The sequence below is a fragment of the Gobio gobio genome (assembly GCF_949357685.1).
Source record: "Gobio gobio genome assembly, chromosome: 10".
In the NCBI taxonomy this organism is placed as follows: domain Eukaryota; kingdom Metazoa; phylum Chordata; class Actinopteri; order Cypriniformes; family Gobionidae; genus Gobio; species Gobio gobio.
Genome location: NC_137116.1, coordinates 34,169,566 through 34,191,077, shown reverse-complemented (window position 1 = coordinate 34,191,077; position 21,512 = coordinate 34,169,566). Strand labels below are relative to the sequence as shown.

The 21,512-nt window shown below is 37.0% G+C and overlaps 1 protein-coding gene across 1 annotated transcript in view; it reads right to left on the bottom strand.

Annotated features, from left to right (window-relative positions):
• The window catches only part of ipo11 (importin 11), a 232,764-nt gene that overhangs the window by 25,417 nt on the left and 185,835 nt on the right, over positions 1–21,512 (bottom strand). The window contains exon 28 of the mRNA XM_079826503.1: positions 7,866–7,961. Within this exon, the coding sequence (XP_079682629.1) occupies positions 7,866–7,961 (96 nt within the window). The remainder of the gene's footprint in view (positions 1–7,865; positions 7,962–21,512) is intronic.

The following is a 21,512-nucleotide window of genomic DNA, read 5'->3' as shown; positions in this document are numbered from 1 at the left end:
GGGCCAGCTAACCAATCTGAGCCCATTGCGTATTTTTGAGGGACTGGCTTCATACAACCCGGAAAGCATCAGACCGTTTTACAAGGAGGGACAGAGCAGTGTAGAATAAATGTCAAATATATGAAAAATAATGATTTTTTTTTAAAAACGAAGCATTAACACGTTACAGTGCACCCCACAAACACAATCAAGCCTTCAAAACAATGTGTTTTACCACCCCTTTAAAACACACACACAGAATATGCATTTGTTTTTCCTGGGTCCAAAATGTTCTTCATTATCATCACTTAAGCTGTCAATTACTTTAAAACAATAAATAAATGCAGAGATTGAGACAGAGCGTATTTAGGCCACGCCCACACCGGGGGGGAAAACAATCCAACGCTCTCCATTGACTTTGCATTGCGGGAGGCTGCCTCATTGTCATTTCGGACTTATAACAAAAAACAGAACAATGTCTAAAAGCTGATATGTGACAAGGTGTACAGCAAACAAGCTTAAAAACACAGAAATAAGTTTTTATAAGCTTTCGACCCAAAAAAACTAGCGTTTAAGAAGATAAAAGTGGATACAGGCAATACGAAGTGAAGCTTCAGCAGGAAGAATGGGGAAATTTTGGGATCCTGACACTCAGTATGCCTCAATATGTCTATGTGTGCAGTAAACATTTTGTCACTGTTAAGTCAAATATCCAAATGTCCGTTTTATATATTATATTTACTGTCGCTGATTACGTTCCCCTCTAGTCGTCGTAGCTCTCAGTATAATATGGCCCGCACGCTCCGTCTCAATGGCCTGAATCCACTTTTTTGTACTTAAACGCTCGTTTTTTGGGTCAACAGCTTATAAAAACGTCTGGGTTTTTGCTTCTGGGTTTTGTTTAGCTTGTTTTCTGTACACCTTGTCACATATCAGCTTGTATACATTGTTCAGTTTTTTGTTATAAGTCTGAAATGACAAAAAGGCCGCTTCACGCAATGCAAAGTCAATGGAGACGGTTTGATTGTTTCCCCCCCCGGTGGGCGTGGTCTTCAGATTATGACGCGTGTCGCTCTGTCTCTATAGTGAATTTCAGTCATCTCCCCAGATATTGGCTGCTCTGAAAAGCCTAAAATACAAAACATTTAGCATATAATACATTTATAATACAATACATTTAAACATTTATTTTTCTGTTTACTAGATAACCCTGTGTGTGTTAGTTCATAGTTTTGAGTTTTGTTCTACAATGTAGAAATTGTCAGAAAAAAGATGCATAAATGAGTAGGTGTGTCCAAACTTTTGACCGGTACTGTATATACACTATATTGACAAAAGTATTGGGACACCCCTCCAAATCATTGAATTCAGGTGTTCCGATCACTTCCAGGGCCACATGTGTATAAAATCAAGCACCTAGGCATGCAGACTGCTTCTACAAACATTTGTGAAAGAAAGGGTTGCTCTCAGGAGCTCAGTGAATTCAAGCGTGGTACCGTGATAGATTGCCACCTGTGCAATACATCCATTTTGTGAAATGTCCTCACTACTAAATAGTCCACGGTCAACTGTTAGTGGTATTATAACAAAGTGGAAGCAATTGGGAAGGAAAAGATGTGGTAGAAAAAAAGTGTACAAGCAATAGGGATAACCACACCCTGGAGAGGATTGTGAAACAAAACCCATTCAAAAATGTGGGGGAGATTCACAAAGAGTGGATTGCAGCTGGAGTCAGTGCTTCAAGAACCACTACGCACAGACGTATGCAAGACATGGGTTTCAGCTGTCGCATTCCTTGTGTCAAGCCACTCTTGAACAACAGACAGTGTCAGAAGCGTCTCGCCTGGGCTGAAGACAAAAAGGACTGGACTGCTGCTGAGTGGTCCAAAGTTATGTTCTCTGATGAAAGTAAATTTTGCATTTCCTTTGGAAATCAGGGTCCCTGAGTCTGGAGGAAGAGAGGAGAGGCACACAATCCACGTTGCTTGAGGTCCAGTGTAAAGTTTCCACAGTCAGTGATGGTTTGGGGTGCCATGTCATCTGCTGGTGTTGGTCCACTGCGTTTTCTAAGGTCCAAGGTCAACGCAGCCGTATACCAGGACGTTTTAGAGCACTTAATGCTTCCTGCCACTGACTAACTTTATGGAGATGCAGATTTCATTTTCAACAGGACTTGGCACCTGCACACAGTGCCAAAGCAACCAGTACCTGATTTAAGGACCATGGTATCCCTGTTCCTAATTGGCCAGCAAACTCGCCTGACTTAACCCCATAGAAAATCTATGGGGTATTGTGAAGAGGAAGATGCGATATGGTAGACCCAACAATGCAGAAGAGCTGAAGGCCACTATCAGAGCAACCCGGGCTCTCATAACACCTGAGCAGTGCCACAGACTGATCGACTCCATGCCAAGCCGCATTGCTGCAGTAATTCAGGCAAAAGGAGCCCCAACTAAGTATTGAGTGCTGTACATGCTCATACGTTTCATGTTCATACTTTTCAGTTGGCCAAGATTTCTAAAAATCCTTTCTTTGTATTGGTCTTAAGTAATATTCAAATTTTCTGAGATACTGAATTTGGGATTTTTCTTAGTTGTCAGTTATAATCATCAAAATTAAAAGAAATAAACATTTGAAACATATCAGTCTGTGTGTAATGAATGAATATAATAGAAGGTGTGCTGTGGTATCTGGCACCAAGATGTTAGCAGCAGATCCTTTAATTCCTGTAAGTTGCGGGGTGGGGCCTACATGGATCGGACTTGTTTGTTCAGCGCATCCCACAGATGCTCGATTGGATTGAGATCTGGGGAATTTGGAGGCCAAGTCAACACCTCAAACTCATTGTTGTGCTCCTCAAACCATTCCTGAACCATTTTTGCTTTGTGGCAGTAAACATCCACATGGATGGCAGGATCCAAGGTTTCCCAGCAGAACATTGCCCAAAGCATCACACTGCTTCTGCTGGCTTGCCTTCTTCCCATAGTGCATCCTGGTCCCATGTGTTCCCCAGGTAAGCGACGCACATGCACCCGGCCATCCATGTGATGTAAAAGAAAACTTGATTCATCCGACCAGGCCACCTTCTTCCGTTGCTCTGTGGTCCACCTCTGATGCTCACATGCCCACTGTTGGCACTTTCGACAGTGGACAGGGGTCAGCATGGCCACCCTGACTGGTCTGTAGCTATGCAGCCCCATACGCAACAAACTGTGATGCACTGGGTATTCTGACAGCTTTCTATCAGAACCAGCATTAACTTCTTGAGCAATTTGAGCTACAGTAGCTCGTCTGTTTGATCGGACCACACCAAGCTTCGCTCCCCACGTGCATCAATGAGCCTTGGCAGCCCATGACCCTGTCGTCGGTTCACCACTGTTCCTTCCTTGGACCACTTTTGATAGATACTGACCACTGCAGACCGGGAAGACCCCACAAGAGCTGCAGTTTTGGAGATGCTCTGACCCAGTCGTCTAGCCATCACAATTTGGCCCTTGTCAAACTGGCTCAAATACTTACGCTTTCCTATTTTTCCTGCTTCTAACACATCAACTTTGAGGACAAAATGTTCACTTGCTGCCTAATATATCCCACCCACTAACAGGTGCCGTGATGAAGAGATAATTCACATTGCATAACGTTATGCCTGTATTCTTTTTACAACTATGTGTGAAGGGAAAACATTATACCATATAAGGCCTAATATTGATTTCTCACTAACAGAAGCAAGAATAGATTCTAGTTTCATACTCCCCCTCACTGTAGCTGTCATAACATGCATGGTATTGTTTTTTGTTTTAAATAAAAATGATATTCCACCTAAAATATTGTTTAGACTTAATGACCAATCGTTGTGTAGTTAAATAGCTCTATTTTGCAAGTCAAAATGGGACAAACTAATAGAGAGATGTGTCCACTAGCTGGCGCTTCAGGTTAACATTAATCATAGGAGATGATTCCTCAGGTTCAACATTGAAATCTTCGATGTCGATAGCGTTTTAATAGATGGCAAACATTTGCACTGAACTGTTATATTTGCTCCCTTTCTAAATTTCAGCACTGGAACACATTTTTATCACTCAGGTTGTAGCCTAAAGCTTTCAGCTTTTATCAGACTTTTCTGGTTTTATCAGACAGATTTTAGCCTAAAGATTTCAGCGGCAATGTGGATTGATGTAATTGGCAGAAGTGGTGTGCTGTAAATTCAAACAAGAGAACCAATCAAAATCAGATAAACCACCAGAATAGCATCGCTTTACTAAACGGCCTTGAAATGGCAGGAGACACCGCACACATCAAAAACAGGCAAAGCAACACATTCATATAATTCAACATATCCTAGCTTTTTACAGAAAATATTCAGGTGTAACCCTCTGTGTAATTGGTAACATTTTTATAAGTAACTAATTTAATTACACATTTTCTCAGTAACTGTTACAGATTACGGTTACATTTATTTTGTAATTAAATTACCTACATGTAACTAGTTACTCCTCGACACTGTATTTATACTCCTCGATTACTGTATATCCCTCTAGTCTATGGTAAGGTGTTGCCTCCAGGCAACATAGTCTATTTTAGCTTATTTTTAATAAAATGAACAAAAATGTATTGTTCAAACCTATCTCAGGGAAGAAGAACTCAAATACTAATCAATGAAAGTGCAAAAAAAAGTGGTCACATGACCCACAGGGGTCCATTTTGTGTCCTTTTTCAGTACATGTGCACAGGTCACATGGCTCCATATGATCTCCAATGAAAAGTGCATTTTTCACTCATTTCCATCCAGTTAATCACCCACAAAAAATATGAGTCACCTTCAATGGTAAGTAAAGAAGTATTTTCAAGAACTTTACATTATATATCATCAAATGTTTTAGAGTAAATAACAAAAAACTGTGTGCCTCAAGGCAACATTGTACCATAATGGAATCGCATAAGGCCATACTAGACACACTGGGTTGGATACAAATATAGTATATTTGTAAGAATATAGTATATTTGTAAGAAAAAGAGCTAGAATTCTCTAAATTTATTTGCATTTTTGCATGATTTTGTAATGCACTTATAAGAATAGTAATTCACATACTATAACTGCACATATTATTTTCTATAGCACTTAAAAAGGGTATAGAACACAATTGCCAGTTGAGGAAGAGGTGTCATACTGTGATGAGGAAGATGAGGGTCATAGTGACAATCCGGCAGGGAAAGAGTGAGGGTGAGATTGAAGATGGAGATGAGGATGAAGATAGATATGATAACTTGATATGTTTGGTAATACTTGTGTTCCACGATGGTACAATGATGCCTGAGAGCAATAGCTGAATTTGAAATGCTACTTTTTATTAAATATGAAATTTGTAATACATGAAAAACTGGATAAATGTGTTTGTTCAGATGTCTGGTTAAAGAAATTGATGTTTTCAATAAATATATTTCTTTTTTCTACATGAAAATGTCAAATGTTTACATTTTATAGTTTCCTATTTTAAGTAGGAAAAACACCACAAATAATTGTTTACTCATTGAAATCAACATTCAAACCAAAATGTATTCAGACACCAACATTTTCTCACATTATCACAGTTTATTCGCTATAGTTTAGAAAATTGTAATAAAATATGACAAGAACTAATAAATTCATCTTGATAATGTCAGATAACTTTGATAGAAAGTTATGTAATGGATTACAATCAACCAATCAGCTGTCAGCTGTTAAATTTAAGTACACGATTAGATAATACCAATTTAGGTCAACCAATTACCAAGCAATGCTTAATTTTGTTAAGTCTGTGGTGTAAAGGTCACATTAGCAATTAAAGAAATCCCTTTAGAAAAACATGGTCAGGTCAAAGTTTCTGAATAATATTGGTCCCAATTTTTTATAAATTTTACAGGTAGTCCACTGTATGAAGAATTTTTGGGTATAATCTGTCACAGTTTACTTTATTTTGCTATCCTCACTTACATAAATAAACTATAGTGTCCTGCACCCACCAGTAAATGATATTTGGTGTCTGAATAATTTTTGGTTTGACTATATACAGTGAGGAAAATAAGTATTTGAACACCCTGCTATTTTGCAAGTTCTCCCACTTAGAGGCGAGGGGTCTGAAATTGGGGTCATGGAGGGGTCTGAAATTGTCATAGTAGGTGCATGTCCACTGTGAGAGACATAATCTAAAAAAAAAAATCCAGAAATCACAATGTATGATTTTTTAACTATTTATTTGTATGATACAGCTGCAAATAAGTATTTGAACACCTGTCTATCAGCTAGAATTCTGACCCTCAAAGACCTGTTGGTCTGCCTTTAAAATGTCAACCTCCACTCCATTTATTATCCTAAATTAGATGCACCTGTTTGAGGTCATTAGCTGCATAAAGACACCTGTCCACCCCATACAATCAGTAAGAATCCAACTACTAACATGGCCAAGACCAAAGAGCTGTCCAAAGACACTAGAGACAAAATTGTACACCTCCACAAGGCTGGAAAGGGCTACGGGGAAATTGCCAAGCAGCTTGGTGAAAAAAGGTCCACTGTTGGAGCAATCATTAGAAAATGGAAGAAGCTAAACATGACTGTCAATCTCCCTCTGACTGGGGCTCCATGCAAGATCTCACCTCGTGGGGTCTCAATGATCCTAAGAAAGGTGAGAAATCAGCCCAGAACTACACGGGAGGAGCTGGTCAATGACCTGAAAAGAGCTGGGACCACCGTTTCCAAGGTTACTGTTGGTAATACACTAAGACATCATGGTTTGAAATCATGCATGGCACGGAAGGTTCCCCTGCTTAAACCAGCACATGTCCAGACCCGTCTTAAGTTTGCCAATGACCATTTGGATGATCCAGAGTAGTTATGGGAGAAAGTCATGTGGTCAGATGAGACCAAAATAGAACTTTTTGGTCATAATTCCACTAAACGTGTTTGGAGGAAGAAGAATGAGGAGTACATCCCAAGAACACCATCCCTACTGTGAAGCATGCGGGTGGTAGCATCATGCTTTGGGGGTGTTTTTCTGCACATGGGACAGGGCGACTGCACTGTATTAAGGAGAGGATGACCGGGGCCATGTATTGCGAGATTTTGGGGAACAACCTGCTTCCCTCAGTTAGAGCATTGAAGATGGGTCGAGGCTGGGTCTTCCAACATGACAATGACCCGAAGCACACAGCCAGGATAACCAAGGAGTGGCTCTGTAAGAAGCATATCAAGGTTCTGGCGTGGCCTAGCCAGTCTACAGACCTAAACCCAATAGAGAATCTTTGGAGGGAGCTCAAACTCCGTGTTTCTCAGCGACAGGCCAGAAACCTGACTGATCTAGAGAAGATCTGTGTGGAGGAGTGGGCCAAAATCCCTCCTGCAGTGTGTGCAAACCTGGTGAAAAACTACAGGAAACGTTTGACCTCTGTAATTGCAAACAAAGGCTACTGTACCAAATATTAACATTGATTTTCTCAGGTGTTCAAATGCTTATTTGCAGCTGTATCATACAAATAAATAGTTAAAAAATCATACATTGTGATTTCTGGATTTTTTTTTTTAGATTATGTTTCTCACAGTGGACATGCACCTACGATGACAATTTCAGACCCCTCCATGATTTCGAAGTGGGAGAACTTGCCAAATAGCAGGGTGTTCAAATACTTATTTCCCTCACTGTACATACACACACGTAACGTACTACAATACTATATAATGTAACAAATACAAACATTGTGACACACATGACCATCACTTCTCCTAATGTTGAGCATTTGTTTCATGAAACACCCTGCCATGACAGCATGTGCCCTTGTCCACTATTTTCCAGGTCATTAGGCAGACAAAATGCCTCCGTGGAGAAGTGTCATCAAAAAGAGAGAATCAAACTTACTCTTTGAAGGTAGCCGTCTCAGGGTCTTCCGTCATAACATCGTGCAGCGCCTCCACGCTGATGTTGATGATCCCGCAGAACTTGTCCTGGATCACGCTGAAAAATGATTGCAGTGGAAAACGTTATTCAGAGAATGAACACAACGTTCCATCATTCAGAGAACAATGTGAGCAATGACACCACTGTGACAGAAAGATGTTTTAGGGTGTCTTCACAAGCGAGTAGGGATGTCATGGCGCCAATTTTAGTTGTCGAAACTAAAGGGAGTGAAATTTCACAATACTCAAAAACAGTTTTGATACCACAACAAAAAGTTATATTTTTAATATTTTTTTTTAAATTAAAACGTACCGTATAAACAAATAAAATCAAACCAATAGCCTTCAAGTATTTTTGTTATTGTTGCCACACCAAGACAGCTATTTCGAACAAGAAATGCCTTTGAATGCAGGCAATATGCATGTGAGCACTCAAAAGCAGTCACCTGTCAGTCTGACAGTGCGTGGGTATGGAGTTGATACTTGCCTAGCTAAACTTTAGAAAGACTGCTATTGTTAAAAAAATGTTTACGTTTTAGCATCGACTTGGTTGCAAAGCACTGGTACTTTCGACATCCCTACTTGTGGGGATAGAGCTTTTCAGTCTTGAAGAAGGAAAAAAAACAAAACAAAAAAACCTTTCAGCCTGGAAATAGCTTGCACTCACAAAACCTTTATGCAAGGGAACAATCATATAAACTTAAGAGAAATACTCAGTCTGACTGTTAAAATCTGAACTACACTCAAGGGATCTGAACACATTATCTGAGCCAGTTATTGACAATAAATGTGAAGATATTCATGAGATTATTAAACCCTTAATGCAGCTATTCTCTATACTTTGTTACATAACAACAGTTAGCACCTTATGAAGGACAGTCTCTCCATTTCATGGTCATATGTCTGACATGTAAAAAGAATGCAAACATGTAAAATCTGTCATAATCTACAACCCTCATCATGTCATTCCAAACACATGCTCTTTCCTCTGTGGAACACAAATGGAGAAGCTTAAATTAACACCTGCTCTCTTCCATACAGTGAAAGCTCCAGTATGAAAAAAAAAACACAATACCACTGCTATTTTAGTATTATTTATATAGTTTTTGTTAATTTTTGAATTATAATTTTTATATTTTTTAGTTTCATTTTTAGTAATTTTATGTGCATTTGTCACTTTTTTTTTATTTTTATTTATATATATATATATATATATATATATATATATATATATATATATATATATATATATATATATATATATATATATATATATATATATTACATATTACTATTTGGTTCACATCCCCACCCTAGTTTTAGTTTAGTTCTTTATTTATTAGTAATTTTAGAGCTTCAACTTATTTTAGTAACTAGCAAAGGCAACAGTTCTAATTTTTGTTTAGTTTAAGTTTGCATATTTTATTTCAGCTTTATTTGAATTAACAAAATGTTTTAAAAGGTTTAACTTATCAAAAATGACCTTGAATCATTCGACTAATGCACAATATTCCAAGTCTTCTGAAGCAATAATAGATTTGTGCTTGACTGAAATTTAATTAATTATTCACAGCTGTGGTCACCTTTCACTTTTAATGTTTGGGTGATTCTGTAATTGCAGGTACATTTGGTGTCCAAAGTCATTATTTTTTTCAGCTTTTTTCAAATGTTTTCATTATTTTAATAATCTGTTACTCATTATGATCACAAGATGTTACAGGTCATAACAATATACACTATATTTCCAAACGTTTTGGTACGCCTGCCTTTACATGCACATGAACTTTAATGACATCCCATTCTTAATCTGTAGGGTTTAAAATGGAGTTTGCCCACCCTTTGCAGCTATAACAGCTTCAACTCTTCAGGGAAGGCTTTCCACAAGGTTTAGGAGTGTGTTTATGGGAATTTTTGACCATTCTTCTAGAAGCGCATTTGTGAGGTCAGACACTGATGTTGGACGAGAAGGCCAGTCTCCGCTCTAATTCATCCCAAAGGTGTTCTATCGGGTTGAGATGTTGGAACAGGAAGGGGCCATCCCCACACAGTTGGGAGCATGAAATTGTCAAACATGTCTTGGTATACTGAAGTATTAAGAGTTCCTCAGCATGCGCTGACCTCACTCTTTCATTTTACGTGGGCTACCACTTCGTGGCTGATTTGCCGTTGTTCCCAATTGCTTGCACTTTATTATAATACCACTAACAGTTGATCGTGGAATATTTAGTAGTGAGGAAATTTCACGAATGGACTTATTGCACATGTGGCAACCTATCACGGTACTACGCTTGAATTCACTGAGCTCCTGAGAGCAACCCATTCTTTAAAAAATGTTTGTAGAAGCAGTCTGCATGCCTTGGTGTTTGATTTTATACACCTTTGGCCATGGAAGTAATTGGAACATTCCAATTCATATTTTCTGTTAAAATGTCTTATAGCTGAAAATCATGATTTCTTGTTTTTCCCACCATCATGTATCATTGTGTAATCAAAATATTTTATTTTACTTTGGTAATATATATTTTTTTGTGGTAATATTTTGGTAATCATTTTTTTATTTATAAAAGCCCTAAAGAGCAATTTTCCTAATTCTACAACATTAAATTGTTTAAAAAAACTTTTACTTTAAACTTTTCAATTTTTAAAAAAATTGTCCATAAATCTTGCGTCAATTCTGTTACCGTACCATACTTTGCCTTTAAATTGGTGGCATTAGATTGATAAGATATGAAGCACTGAAAGGTATGTGCGATCTCTCTGAGAAAATATTTTAATCACAAAAGTTCTTACACCAAGTATTATTTTGTAAAACATCAAAATTGTTACTATAATATCAAAAGGAAAACATAATTTATCACTGTAATAATACAGTGGGTTGTTTAAAAGTCTTTTAATCATGATTTCATTAGCACCACATGCTCTTAGCATTTATGCTAGTAAGTGGAGTTTTGCGCTAAAAAGTTTAAAATTGTCAATTCTGTTACCAAGGTAGAGTAACAATGTTGACAGTATGAAACAGAATTGACAAACAATACTATAAAGAAATTGAAAAAAGTAAAAAAAAAAAAAGTAAAAAAAAAATTGTGTGGCAAGCACTGATTTATTAAAATTATTTATGTTTTCAATAAGATACAGGAAATAATTTCTGTTAGTGAACAGTTTTTCCCACCTACATTTTTTGAAATACATAATGTATCTCCAATTATAGAATCACTCAGATGTAAAAGAGCAGCTTTTGTGTTCCATGGAATAAATACATTCACATTGGTATCATAAGATATGAGTGAGTAAATAATAACAGAATTGTCATTTCTTTTATCCCTGATATCCCAAATATCCCTGTAAGAATGATATAATCCTATGGTCTTGACCTTTCCAGCACAATTCTCTTCTATAATGTGTGGCCTGGCCAAATTTCCTGTGTTTGGCCCATTCCATCACAGCTTTCAATATAAGCCCACAGTGTCTGATAAAAATTGGTTCATTCGTCACTCATAGATCTGGAGCACGCGAGATCCCTCGACTGTCCACTTAGAACCCTGTAAAGATTCTTCCTCTTCCGCGGATCTGCTCACATGCAACATTCAATGAAAAGCCAGATACGGAAGGTCTCTAAATTTCCTAAACACTGCTCGGTGAAATGAACTAGTCGATACCATTTCTAGAGCAGCAATCACATCTGTTTTGGTGAAATAGAGGAAAATGATGAGGTACTGTAGCCACTAAGGGAGAGGGGCACAGCCGATATGACTTAATAACAAGAAATTGGTCAGAAATGAAAGACGGGTGGTATGAAATTACGATTGTGATACGAAGTGTGCCTCCATATCACACATCTGCACCCTAGTACTGGGGAATTGAGTGTTTCCTTAATCAAAAATGAGGTGGTGTCATATTTTATCTCTGTTTCCATTAGTTTTTACTTCATTAAAAATTTAAATTCTCACCATCCAAAACTGATGACTAAAAAAGTTGAAATAACATATAAAATGTGTCGTGCTAAGCATATATTACAATATATACTGTAAAAAGCCAATTACCATTTTGCCTGAAGACACCCTTTAAGTTAGCTACAAGCAAACCTGGCAAGAACCAAATATCTACCTCACCTATACATTTATTAAAGTTTACAGCTATAATATTACTTTTTTTTGTAGTATAATACGGGGTAGGAGGCAATCTTATCTCAACATGCCAATATTAGAGCTACAAGAGCTGTGCTAGTGACCAGATGCATCATATTAAAGATTTCTTATCACCCTGCATGGACCTGAAAAAGAGGCTTGTATAATACCTAATGACGCATAAACCAGCACTTTTGGACAATTAAACTTGCAGAAACACCTTTTTTATGTGACAATCAGGGTTTGAAATTAACTTTTTCACTCACCGGCGAATTTGGCTACTAAATTAAGTTACTGGCCATTCAGAACTTCTACTAGCCAAAAAAAAAAAAAAAAGAAGAAAAAAAAGATTAACTACGTCACAGCTTATATATGCTGTTAATCGATTTAAAAAACTGATAAATGAAAATGATATTTTTTTTTACATTAATGATTAGACATTCAACATTATAGTATAATGGAAAGCTATATCAATTTCAACATTTATTAGGCTTAAAAAAATAAGATTTTATTTAAGTAAATTTAAAACATTCCCCACATAAAACCATTATAATAAATGTCATATTTACATGTGGCCTTCTGTCTAACAGGTAGGAAAATACAGAAATTGAATAAAGTTATCAAACAGCCTACACTGCATAAATAATATTAAATATAGATTAATCCTTAATAAAGCTAAAATGTTCTCTGTTACCTTTGTTCTTTGATTAACATTAAATCAAGACATCACAGCAACTGGTTAATTAGCTGCTGTCACTATGATCTGCCGCTGCCGAACATGATGCAGATCTGACGCACTGTCATGTGCATCTCATTCTCAGTTCATTTAAGGCGTTATTTAACTAATTTAAGACTGCTCTTATGAGGAGACTCAACAAAACGGGCACTTTGGCATAAGTCTGTATTATTGTTTGCTCAAGAGCGAAAGAGAACTCGATACTGATGCGCTGTCTATGCGTCACAGATAGAACATTCATAGACAGCGTGTATGAGTGCGCTGCCGCGCTCAATATAAAAACTGAGTAAACATATGTGACCCTCATTTGGCAGGTGTTCATTTCAAACCCTGGTGACATATCGGAAGAATTGCATTCATGCAAGATTACTGTAAATTCTTTAAAAATGGATCAAATCCTATAATTTTATTCTCTTTTTTGCGCACTTATAATGCAAGTTAAGGATATAACCTCAGAATTTTTGTCAAGAAAAATGTCAACACCCATTTTTAATGTTAAGTCAGTAACAGCATCGCTGACAGGTCATGACTGTCACAATATAATTTGTTTATTAAAGTGAATAATTGACAAATCAATGACACTGCACATTTTTTAATTAAAAAAAGATCAATAAATAAAAAACCTCTGAAATAGAGCTGCACAATTATGACAAATATCAAAATGGGAAATTATTGTTTTGACTCTTGATAGTGTTAAGGACTAAACTGAAACAAACGTAAGCTATTTTTAAATAAAAATACATTTATACAAAGATAAATATTAGGTAAACAATAGGGCTGTCAAACGATTAATCACATCCAAAATAAAAGTTTGCGTTTACATAATATGTGTGTGTGTGTACTGTGTATAATCATTTGTGTATATTTGAATACACACATACATTTATATATTTAAAGCTGCAATATGTAACATTTTTGCAGTAAAATATCCAAAAACCACTAGGCCAGTGTTATATATTTAGTTCAGTTGAGTACTTACAATATCCCAAATGGTTCCAACTATTTGTAAATCGTGAGAAAATTCATATTTTTACCAAGGAACCGAGACGTGTGAGGGAGTCGCCAAGTTCCCCTTGGTTTCCGGTTTTATTTATCAGAAATGCTTTAGGGTGCGTTCACACTTGTAGTTCGGTTAGTTTGGTCCGGACCAAAAACCAAAACACATAGTCCTGGTCCGCTTAGCATTCACACCGGCATTTTTAACAGCGAACCTAAAGTTACCGAACCAAAGGCATAGGGATACTGTCACAACCTGATTAGTCGGCTTTTATGACGTATATTTCGCGATGGAGCTTGCTTACCGAACATTCAAAACAATGCTGTGTGCTGGATTAAACGCGATCATTTTATGCGTGTACATATGTTTTTTTTTTTACCAGCTAAGAACTCACGAAGAGCTCATAAAATGTTCAAAACAGCACCAGGATTTCCTCTGTTGTATGCAGAAACAAAGATCTGCTGCAAAGAGACGGCAGTTGATGAGGCACTTTACCTCTTCATTGCTCCACGTTTGCCCTCTACTCATTTTGGATACACCGATCTTTCCGCGTCGCCAAATCAGCTGACTTGTAGCGTTGCATCTTGTGACATCAAGTCCTGTTTTTGGTTCATTTACATGTCTTTGGTCCGTGTTGCGTTCATATATCAACTGAACCGCACCAGAGTTCATTTGGAAGAGGACCGAGACCCATCTTTTTAGAGGCCTCGGTCCGCTTGTTTGGTGCGCACCAGGGTTCGGATGGCAGCGTTCACATATGTTCAAATGAACCGCACTAACCAAGCAATCGCACCAGGGTTTGTTTTAATCGAACCAAACATGACAAGTGTAAACGCACCCTTACTCTCACTGCAGTGCGAACATGTGTCATAGCAGCCGCCGAGCGAACGCGCAGAGTAACGGCATAACAATTTTCAACACACTCAGATGTATCTAATTTGATAAACAGAGCTGCGTTACCTCATACTCATGACCGGAAAAGCTCACAGGTGTTTATTCAGAGAGAGTCAGAACACTCAACACCGCAAATAGATTAGTAATGGCAGGATCAGAAAATGCCATTCAAAGCGCCGTGAATGCCTTTGAAAATAAATATGCTGGGCCTCATTTCATGCAAGCCTCTCGGTACAGCTAAATATCCTTTCAGAGTCAGCATTCATAATTTTCTCTGCACTACACAAGTGCAAAGAGACGAAAAGGCACCTGAATAAGGATGATTGTTGACCGGTGGAGCATAATTCCTCCACAAACCGGGAAGTGTTAGGGAGTCGCCTGTCAATGGCACCATTTCTGCGTTCCCCTTGGTTTGCGGTTTTATTTAGCAGAAATGCTTTACTCTCATTGCAGTGTGAACAAGTGTCATAGCAGCCGCCGAGCGAACGCACAGTGTAACGTCATAACATCATTCTCCACACACTCAGATGTATCTATGATAAACAGAGCTGCGTTACCTCATACTCATGACCGGAAAAGCGGAAGTGGCGCCGGCGACGGTGTCATAATAAAAGTCCCACTGTTGTGTTCGTCTCTCATTAACAATCGCTCCAGCGGCCTTGCTCAGCTCCACAACAATCGGTCCTGCTCTGCTTCATACTACAGTAATGTTAATAATCACACCCATGAACATGATTTCTGCCCGAGTCCTATCCCGATTCTTTTCCACCGGCTGTGAGGTGAAGACCACATGTCCCAAGATTCTGCGCTCAAACGTGGTGTCATCAAACTACGCCTTAGTTTTGAATAGGCGACCTCTAGCGGACGGAAAAGTTACATAGTGCACCTTTAATAAATATTTGAGTGTATATACTGTACATATCTGTATCATTTATATTATATAAATATAAAAAAAATTATTAAATATATACATGCATGTGTGTATTCAAATACACATAATTATACACAGTACACACACATATAAAAATGCAATTTGGATGCGATTAATCGTTTGACGGCACTAGTAAACAATGTTTAGAAGACGTTCTATAACCTTGTCACAGAATGTGAAGAAAAAGCTGAATCTCTTTACCTGCGAAAAATTAAATGTCTCATGGTTATGCTACTTGAAATTAGTGTTAAATTAAGCAGAGTCTAAATCACGTAATCCACTTGGCTTTCTTTATGAATATGTATTCCAACTGTAATCAAGCAAGCAGCATTGCTCTACACTGTCTAAATGTTCTGGCAAACTCCAACATCATTATTCCAAAGGCAGCTGGTTGAAAACACCGAACGGTTCTATTTGTGCATGTGTAGCAATGAAAACCCAAATCTGCATATCCCTCTCCACTTTTTTGGCCAGGCTGTATGCACGGAGATCATTACATTATTATTATCATCATCTGTTTATTCTGCGCTCTCCAAATGACTGAAGCTGAGACAAATCTGTATCGTTTCATTGCTGTCATCACCGTGGTTATACTTCATTAAGGGGTGAAATTATTTGTGACGTACTGCACCTCAGAGAAGAAACATTCAGCGCCCGTGAGCTCACAGGTGTTTATTCAGAGAGAGTCAGAACACTCAACACAGCAAATAGAATAGAAATGGCAGGATCAGAAAATGCCATTCAAAGCGCCGTGAATGCCTTTGAAAATTAATATGCTGGGCCTCATTTCATGCAAGCCTCTCGTGCATCTAAATATCCTTTCAGAGTCAGCATTCATAATTTTCTCTGCGCTACACAAGTGCAAAGAGACGAAAAGGCACCTGAATAAGGATGATTGTTGACTGGTGGAGCATAATTCCTCCACAAAATAAGTTTGTATATTGTAATATTGTAGTATCACACATTAAAATAGTATTTTAAGGCACACCAGACAGAAAATTCCATTTGGATCAGGGTCAGAAATTAAGGGGAAATTAAAGGCAAAAATGATTTGTAATACCGGATTTACATTACCATTCAAAAGTTAGGCAAGATTTCTTAATGTTGTTGAAAGAAGTCTCTTCTGCTCACCAAGGCTGCATTTATTGGATCAAAAATACAGTTAAAGGATTAGTTCACTTTAAAATGAAAACCGTCTTCTGTATTCAACTTACGGAAAAAGACAACTGCGAGAAGCGTTACACTTTCTTCATAAGTTGAATACAGAAGGCGGTCTGGCGGGAGCTAGATATTTTACTTTAAATTTTTTAAAAGTGGATATTTTTCTTACAAAACCCATCTAATCGCTTCAGAAAGGCTTTATTAACCCCACGGAGCCATGTAGAGTATTGATGTTAATGATGGATGGATGCACTTTTTTGAGCTTCAAACTCGTGAGCCCCGTTCACTGCCACCATAAAGCTTGGAAACATCAGGGTATTTATTAAAGGGTTAGTTCACCCAAAAATTAAAATTCTGTCATTAATTACTTACCCTCATGTCGTTCGACACCCGTAAGACCTCCGTTCATCTTCGGAACACAAATGAAGATATTTTAGTTGAAATCTGATGGCTCTGAAAGGCCTTCATTGGCACAATGCACGGTTCACTTTCAAGACCCTTAAAAGGTACTAAAGACGTCGTTACAAAGTCCATCTCACTACAGTGGTTCTACAATAACTTTATGAATCGGCGAGAATAGTTTTTGTGCGCAAAAAAACCCTAAGTAACGACTTATATAGTGATGACGATTTCAAAACACGGAATCATGAAGCTTCGAAGCGTTATGAATCAGTGAGTCGAATCAGCAGTTTGGATCGCCAAATTTCAGCAGTTTGGCGGTTTGACACGCGATCCAAATCATGATTCGACTCACTGATTCATAACGCTTCGAAGCTTCATGATTCCGTGTGTTGAAATCGTCATCACTATACAAGTCATTATTTAGGGTTTTTTTGCGCACAAAAACTATTCTCGCCGATTCATAAAGTTATTGTAATTGTGGAAGTTTATCAAATTTTTCAAATTTTAAAGTGAATTAAGCCTTTAAAGCATTACTATTGTGAAATAGTATTAGAATTTAAAATAACTGTTTTCTATTTTAATAAATGTAAAAATGTAATCTATTCCTGTGATGGCAAAACAACATTTTCACCATCATTACTCCAGTCTTCAGAGTCACATGATCCTTCAGAAATCTTTCTAATATGCTGATTTGCTCAAGAAACAGTCGTGCTGCTTAATGTTTTAGTTAAAACCATGATAATTTTTTTCAAGACAAAAGAACAGCATGTATTATAAACATCTTTACTGACACTTTTGATTATTGCATTAATTTAATGCATCCTTGCAGAATTAAAGTATCAATTTCTTTTTTTTTCTTCTTCTTATAATCACCATCTTCCAAAAAAAAGGCTCAGAAATGTTTAACAGTAGTTTATTTCTATTTGAAAATTCTATTCTAGGCCTGTTCTGTGTTGTTTTCTTAGGAATCATGGTTCATAATTATTATGTTTATTACTCTCCAGCATGGTAATCATTTTCTATCTAATTATTCAGACTGAAAATTTGAATTATTTGACAATTATAACACAACACAAATTAACACCGTCATTTGTTGCTCTTGAAATGTAATCGTAATTCTAAATGTTGAATAGAATATTCATTAAAATACCTTTTTGGATGTTTGGAGCAGTATTGAGCTGATATCGTTTGATGTAGTACCTCTAAATAGAATGTTGGAATTTTTTTCATGATCAGTTAATAAAGGTAGCAGTCGTAATTGTAATCATGCTTATTTATTGAATGATTGTTCCTACCATGCAAAAGTAATGGAATAGTTCATTTCTGACAATAGATACGAGCAGAAAGCAAGATGTGGCAATAATGGAGAAAACAACATTGTGCTCATGAGCTTCAGAGACTGAGGCTCAGAGATATCGCTCACCGATCCAGGCTGTCTCTACAAGCGTGATAATGCATGACTATCCCACTCTCCCCCCAAGACTCCGGCTTAAGCCGCATGGGGAGCCTCTCTTGTATATCAGAGCAAAGCCCTGAAAACTGCAGAAGGAAAACAAGGCCATGATGGAGCCGTCATTGTTGCCAGTTAATCACTTCTTTGGGTGGGAGGGAGACTGACAAGGAAAGGCTCTGGGTATTGATGCCATTATTGATCTCATAGAACAATGACCCGTAAGATCAATCTCAATGAAATAAGGTGACAACAGACCTGCTGCGGCACCATAATCGATTTCACAGGCCCGAACACAATTCCATAATACAAGATTTCACGATAGGCACATACAGACAGATACATGCATACAAAATATGGACACATACGATAGATCCGATAAATCCAGAGAGTTAAATATTTTGAAGATGTCCGGCCGGCCACCCTTCAGAAAAGGAAGAGTGTTGTACGGTCTAAACATAAGCCTGCCTGCAGAGACATGCTCAAGTGTTTTCATGCGGCCGGATTTAATATTTATATTGTAATGAGAAATGTGAATGAGCGTCGATCATGAATTTCTGTACCATTTCTCTTCTCCTGACAGCCTGCACATGGCACAAAAGCAATATAAATGGTCAGATGGTCTGGTCTTTAAAATGGCCAGGGGTTAGCAACCTTTTGACATGAGTTTTAAATATTTATTTTTAATCACAGTGCCACATTGCATAAACGTCTGCGGTGCAGGATGCTTGACACAGTTTCCTAGAAAAAAATCATGCAAATGAACACCTCATTGTGTGCTGTGTACACCTAATTGTGTGTTAGTGCATAATTTCCACTGGTATTTGAGTTGTTTGTTGTGGAGGTAAGTAAGTGCATCTCGTCCATTAATGATTTTATTTTGTGAACGTCACTACCAGGATCATGTATGCGGAGTTGAAAAGACTGAAGAGACGCTATATAACGTTATTCTGCAGAAAACCTTATTTTAAAACATTACTCATAGTAACATCTAATTTACAAGAGCAAAAAGGAACAGAAAAAATCCAACAACAATAACAGTTGTGTGGAGGGTTGATATGTTTTCCCAATTAAAATAAAGTCAAGGTTTCTAAAACCAACAACAATTATTTTTAAATGACCATATTCCACTGTTGCTCTGAAACTTGGGATGATTGTGCTGTTGTACCTTATAACTAAAGGTACGGTTACAATAGCAAAACTTCTGTAAAACTGAGCTGACAAAAACAGAACAAAATCTGACAAAAATCTAAAGAACTGCTCACATTAAGTAATTTTTGCTTTTTGTTTGTCAACGCACCGAATCTGCTTGACAACTTTCACCCACTGCAAAATCTGTGTGGCCGAATCTTTCACCCTCACAAGAAAATTGCCAATTGCGTGGACTGCAGAAATTCAGTGAACAACGGTAAATGTGGCTGCACCTTAATACAGAAGTCTACAGATACAAACATGTTAAATAACAAGTTAATAGACCTTTTTGATATGACCTTGTGATGGTATTACACATTATATTACATATGTATATGTAATATTTAATGTGCTTATGTAAAAAGAAAACAAAATATCATCACTGTCATAAAACCTATTTATTATAATGATACAATAAACAATGTTATGAGATTAATATTTTAAATAAATATAATTTTGGATGTACAAATAAGAAATGTTGGAAAAAAAATGCATACTTTTAAACAAGAAATTTAACCGCTAGTAGGTGGCGGTAGTCACTTAATGAGTGAGTCATTGAGTCATTCATTCAACTGATTCTTTCAAAACACTGAATCATTAAGTAAGAAAAAACTGCTGAGTGTTTTGACACACGCATTAGTTTGGTTGTAATCTTTGTTTGGAACTATTTTCGTTGGTGAATATTGTGTCTAAAATGTACTTATTTATTGAACTAAAATCAATTAAACATTTGCAATTGTGAGAATATTTGGCAAAATAGCTCCCTTGTCATTATACATATATAATGACAATTATTGTCATATTATAAATAAATAAAAACTCAACATTTTGAATTTTTACCTCCGTATGTTTCCTCTGTAAGTTTATTATGTGTGCTGTTATGCTCATTTGTTTTGATTTCTATATTCAATTATCTCACAAGCCTCAACAGCGTTACCAGAAATACATTATCCATCCAGACAGCAGACAAAAAGCAATCCACCTGTCACTCAAGTGGCCACACCCTTAATTATGCAGAACTTTAAGGCTTAATATAATTTAAACAAATGAGTTATAAAAATATTCACCCCCCTCACAGTTGTCATGAAGGGCAAAATTAGCTGTATAGACCAAAACCACAATTTGTACCAGGCTGTAAACATGTTTTTTTCCTGCCGTAAAGTTGGGCATTTTAACATGGGGCTCAATGAGATTCTGCTCTCTATTGGAGCATATCCCTAGCGGGATATATTGCAGTTTAAGTCACTTTCGTATTGAATTCAAGAGAAACTGGAGGAGGTTGCCGCTTGGTTACCATGTATAAAAAAACAGATCAGACGTGACTGAGTCCCACTCCCACTCCCATGAAGCTTATTTTATTTTATTTTTATATTTTAATGCATTATATTTTTTTTCAATAAACTTAAATATATTGTATTTTATACTTATAATCAATGACTTAAAGTCAACAGTTTTATACCGCACCACTGTTTTTGATTCATTAATTTGCAAAGCATTTTAGAATGAGTAGTTCATTTCATAAAAAAAAAAAAAAAACATTTAGTAAATTTTTGTTCCTTTGTATTTTTATCGGATTCTCAAATACTTCTGTGATGCAAATTAAAGTTTGTAACGCGTTTCTTCTAATAAGTAGATATTTTGGTTCATGATCACTGTTGCCCTACATACTTGCATCACATATATATACTGGTTGCATAAAGGACAAGGTCAGCTGGTTAACTTT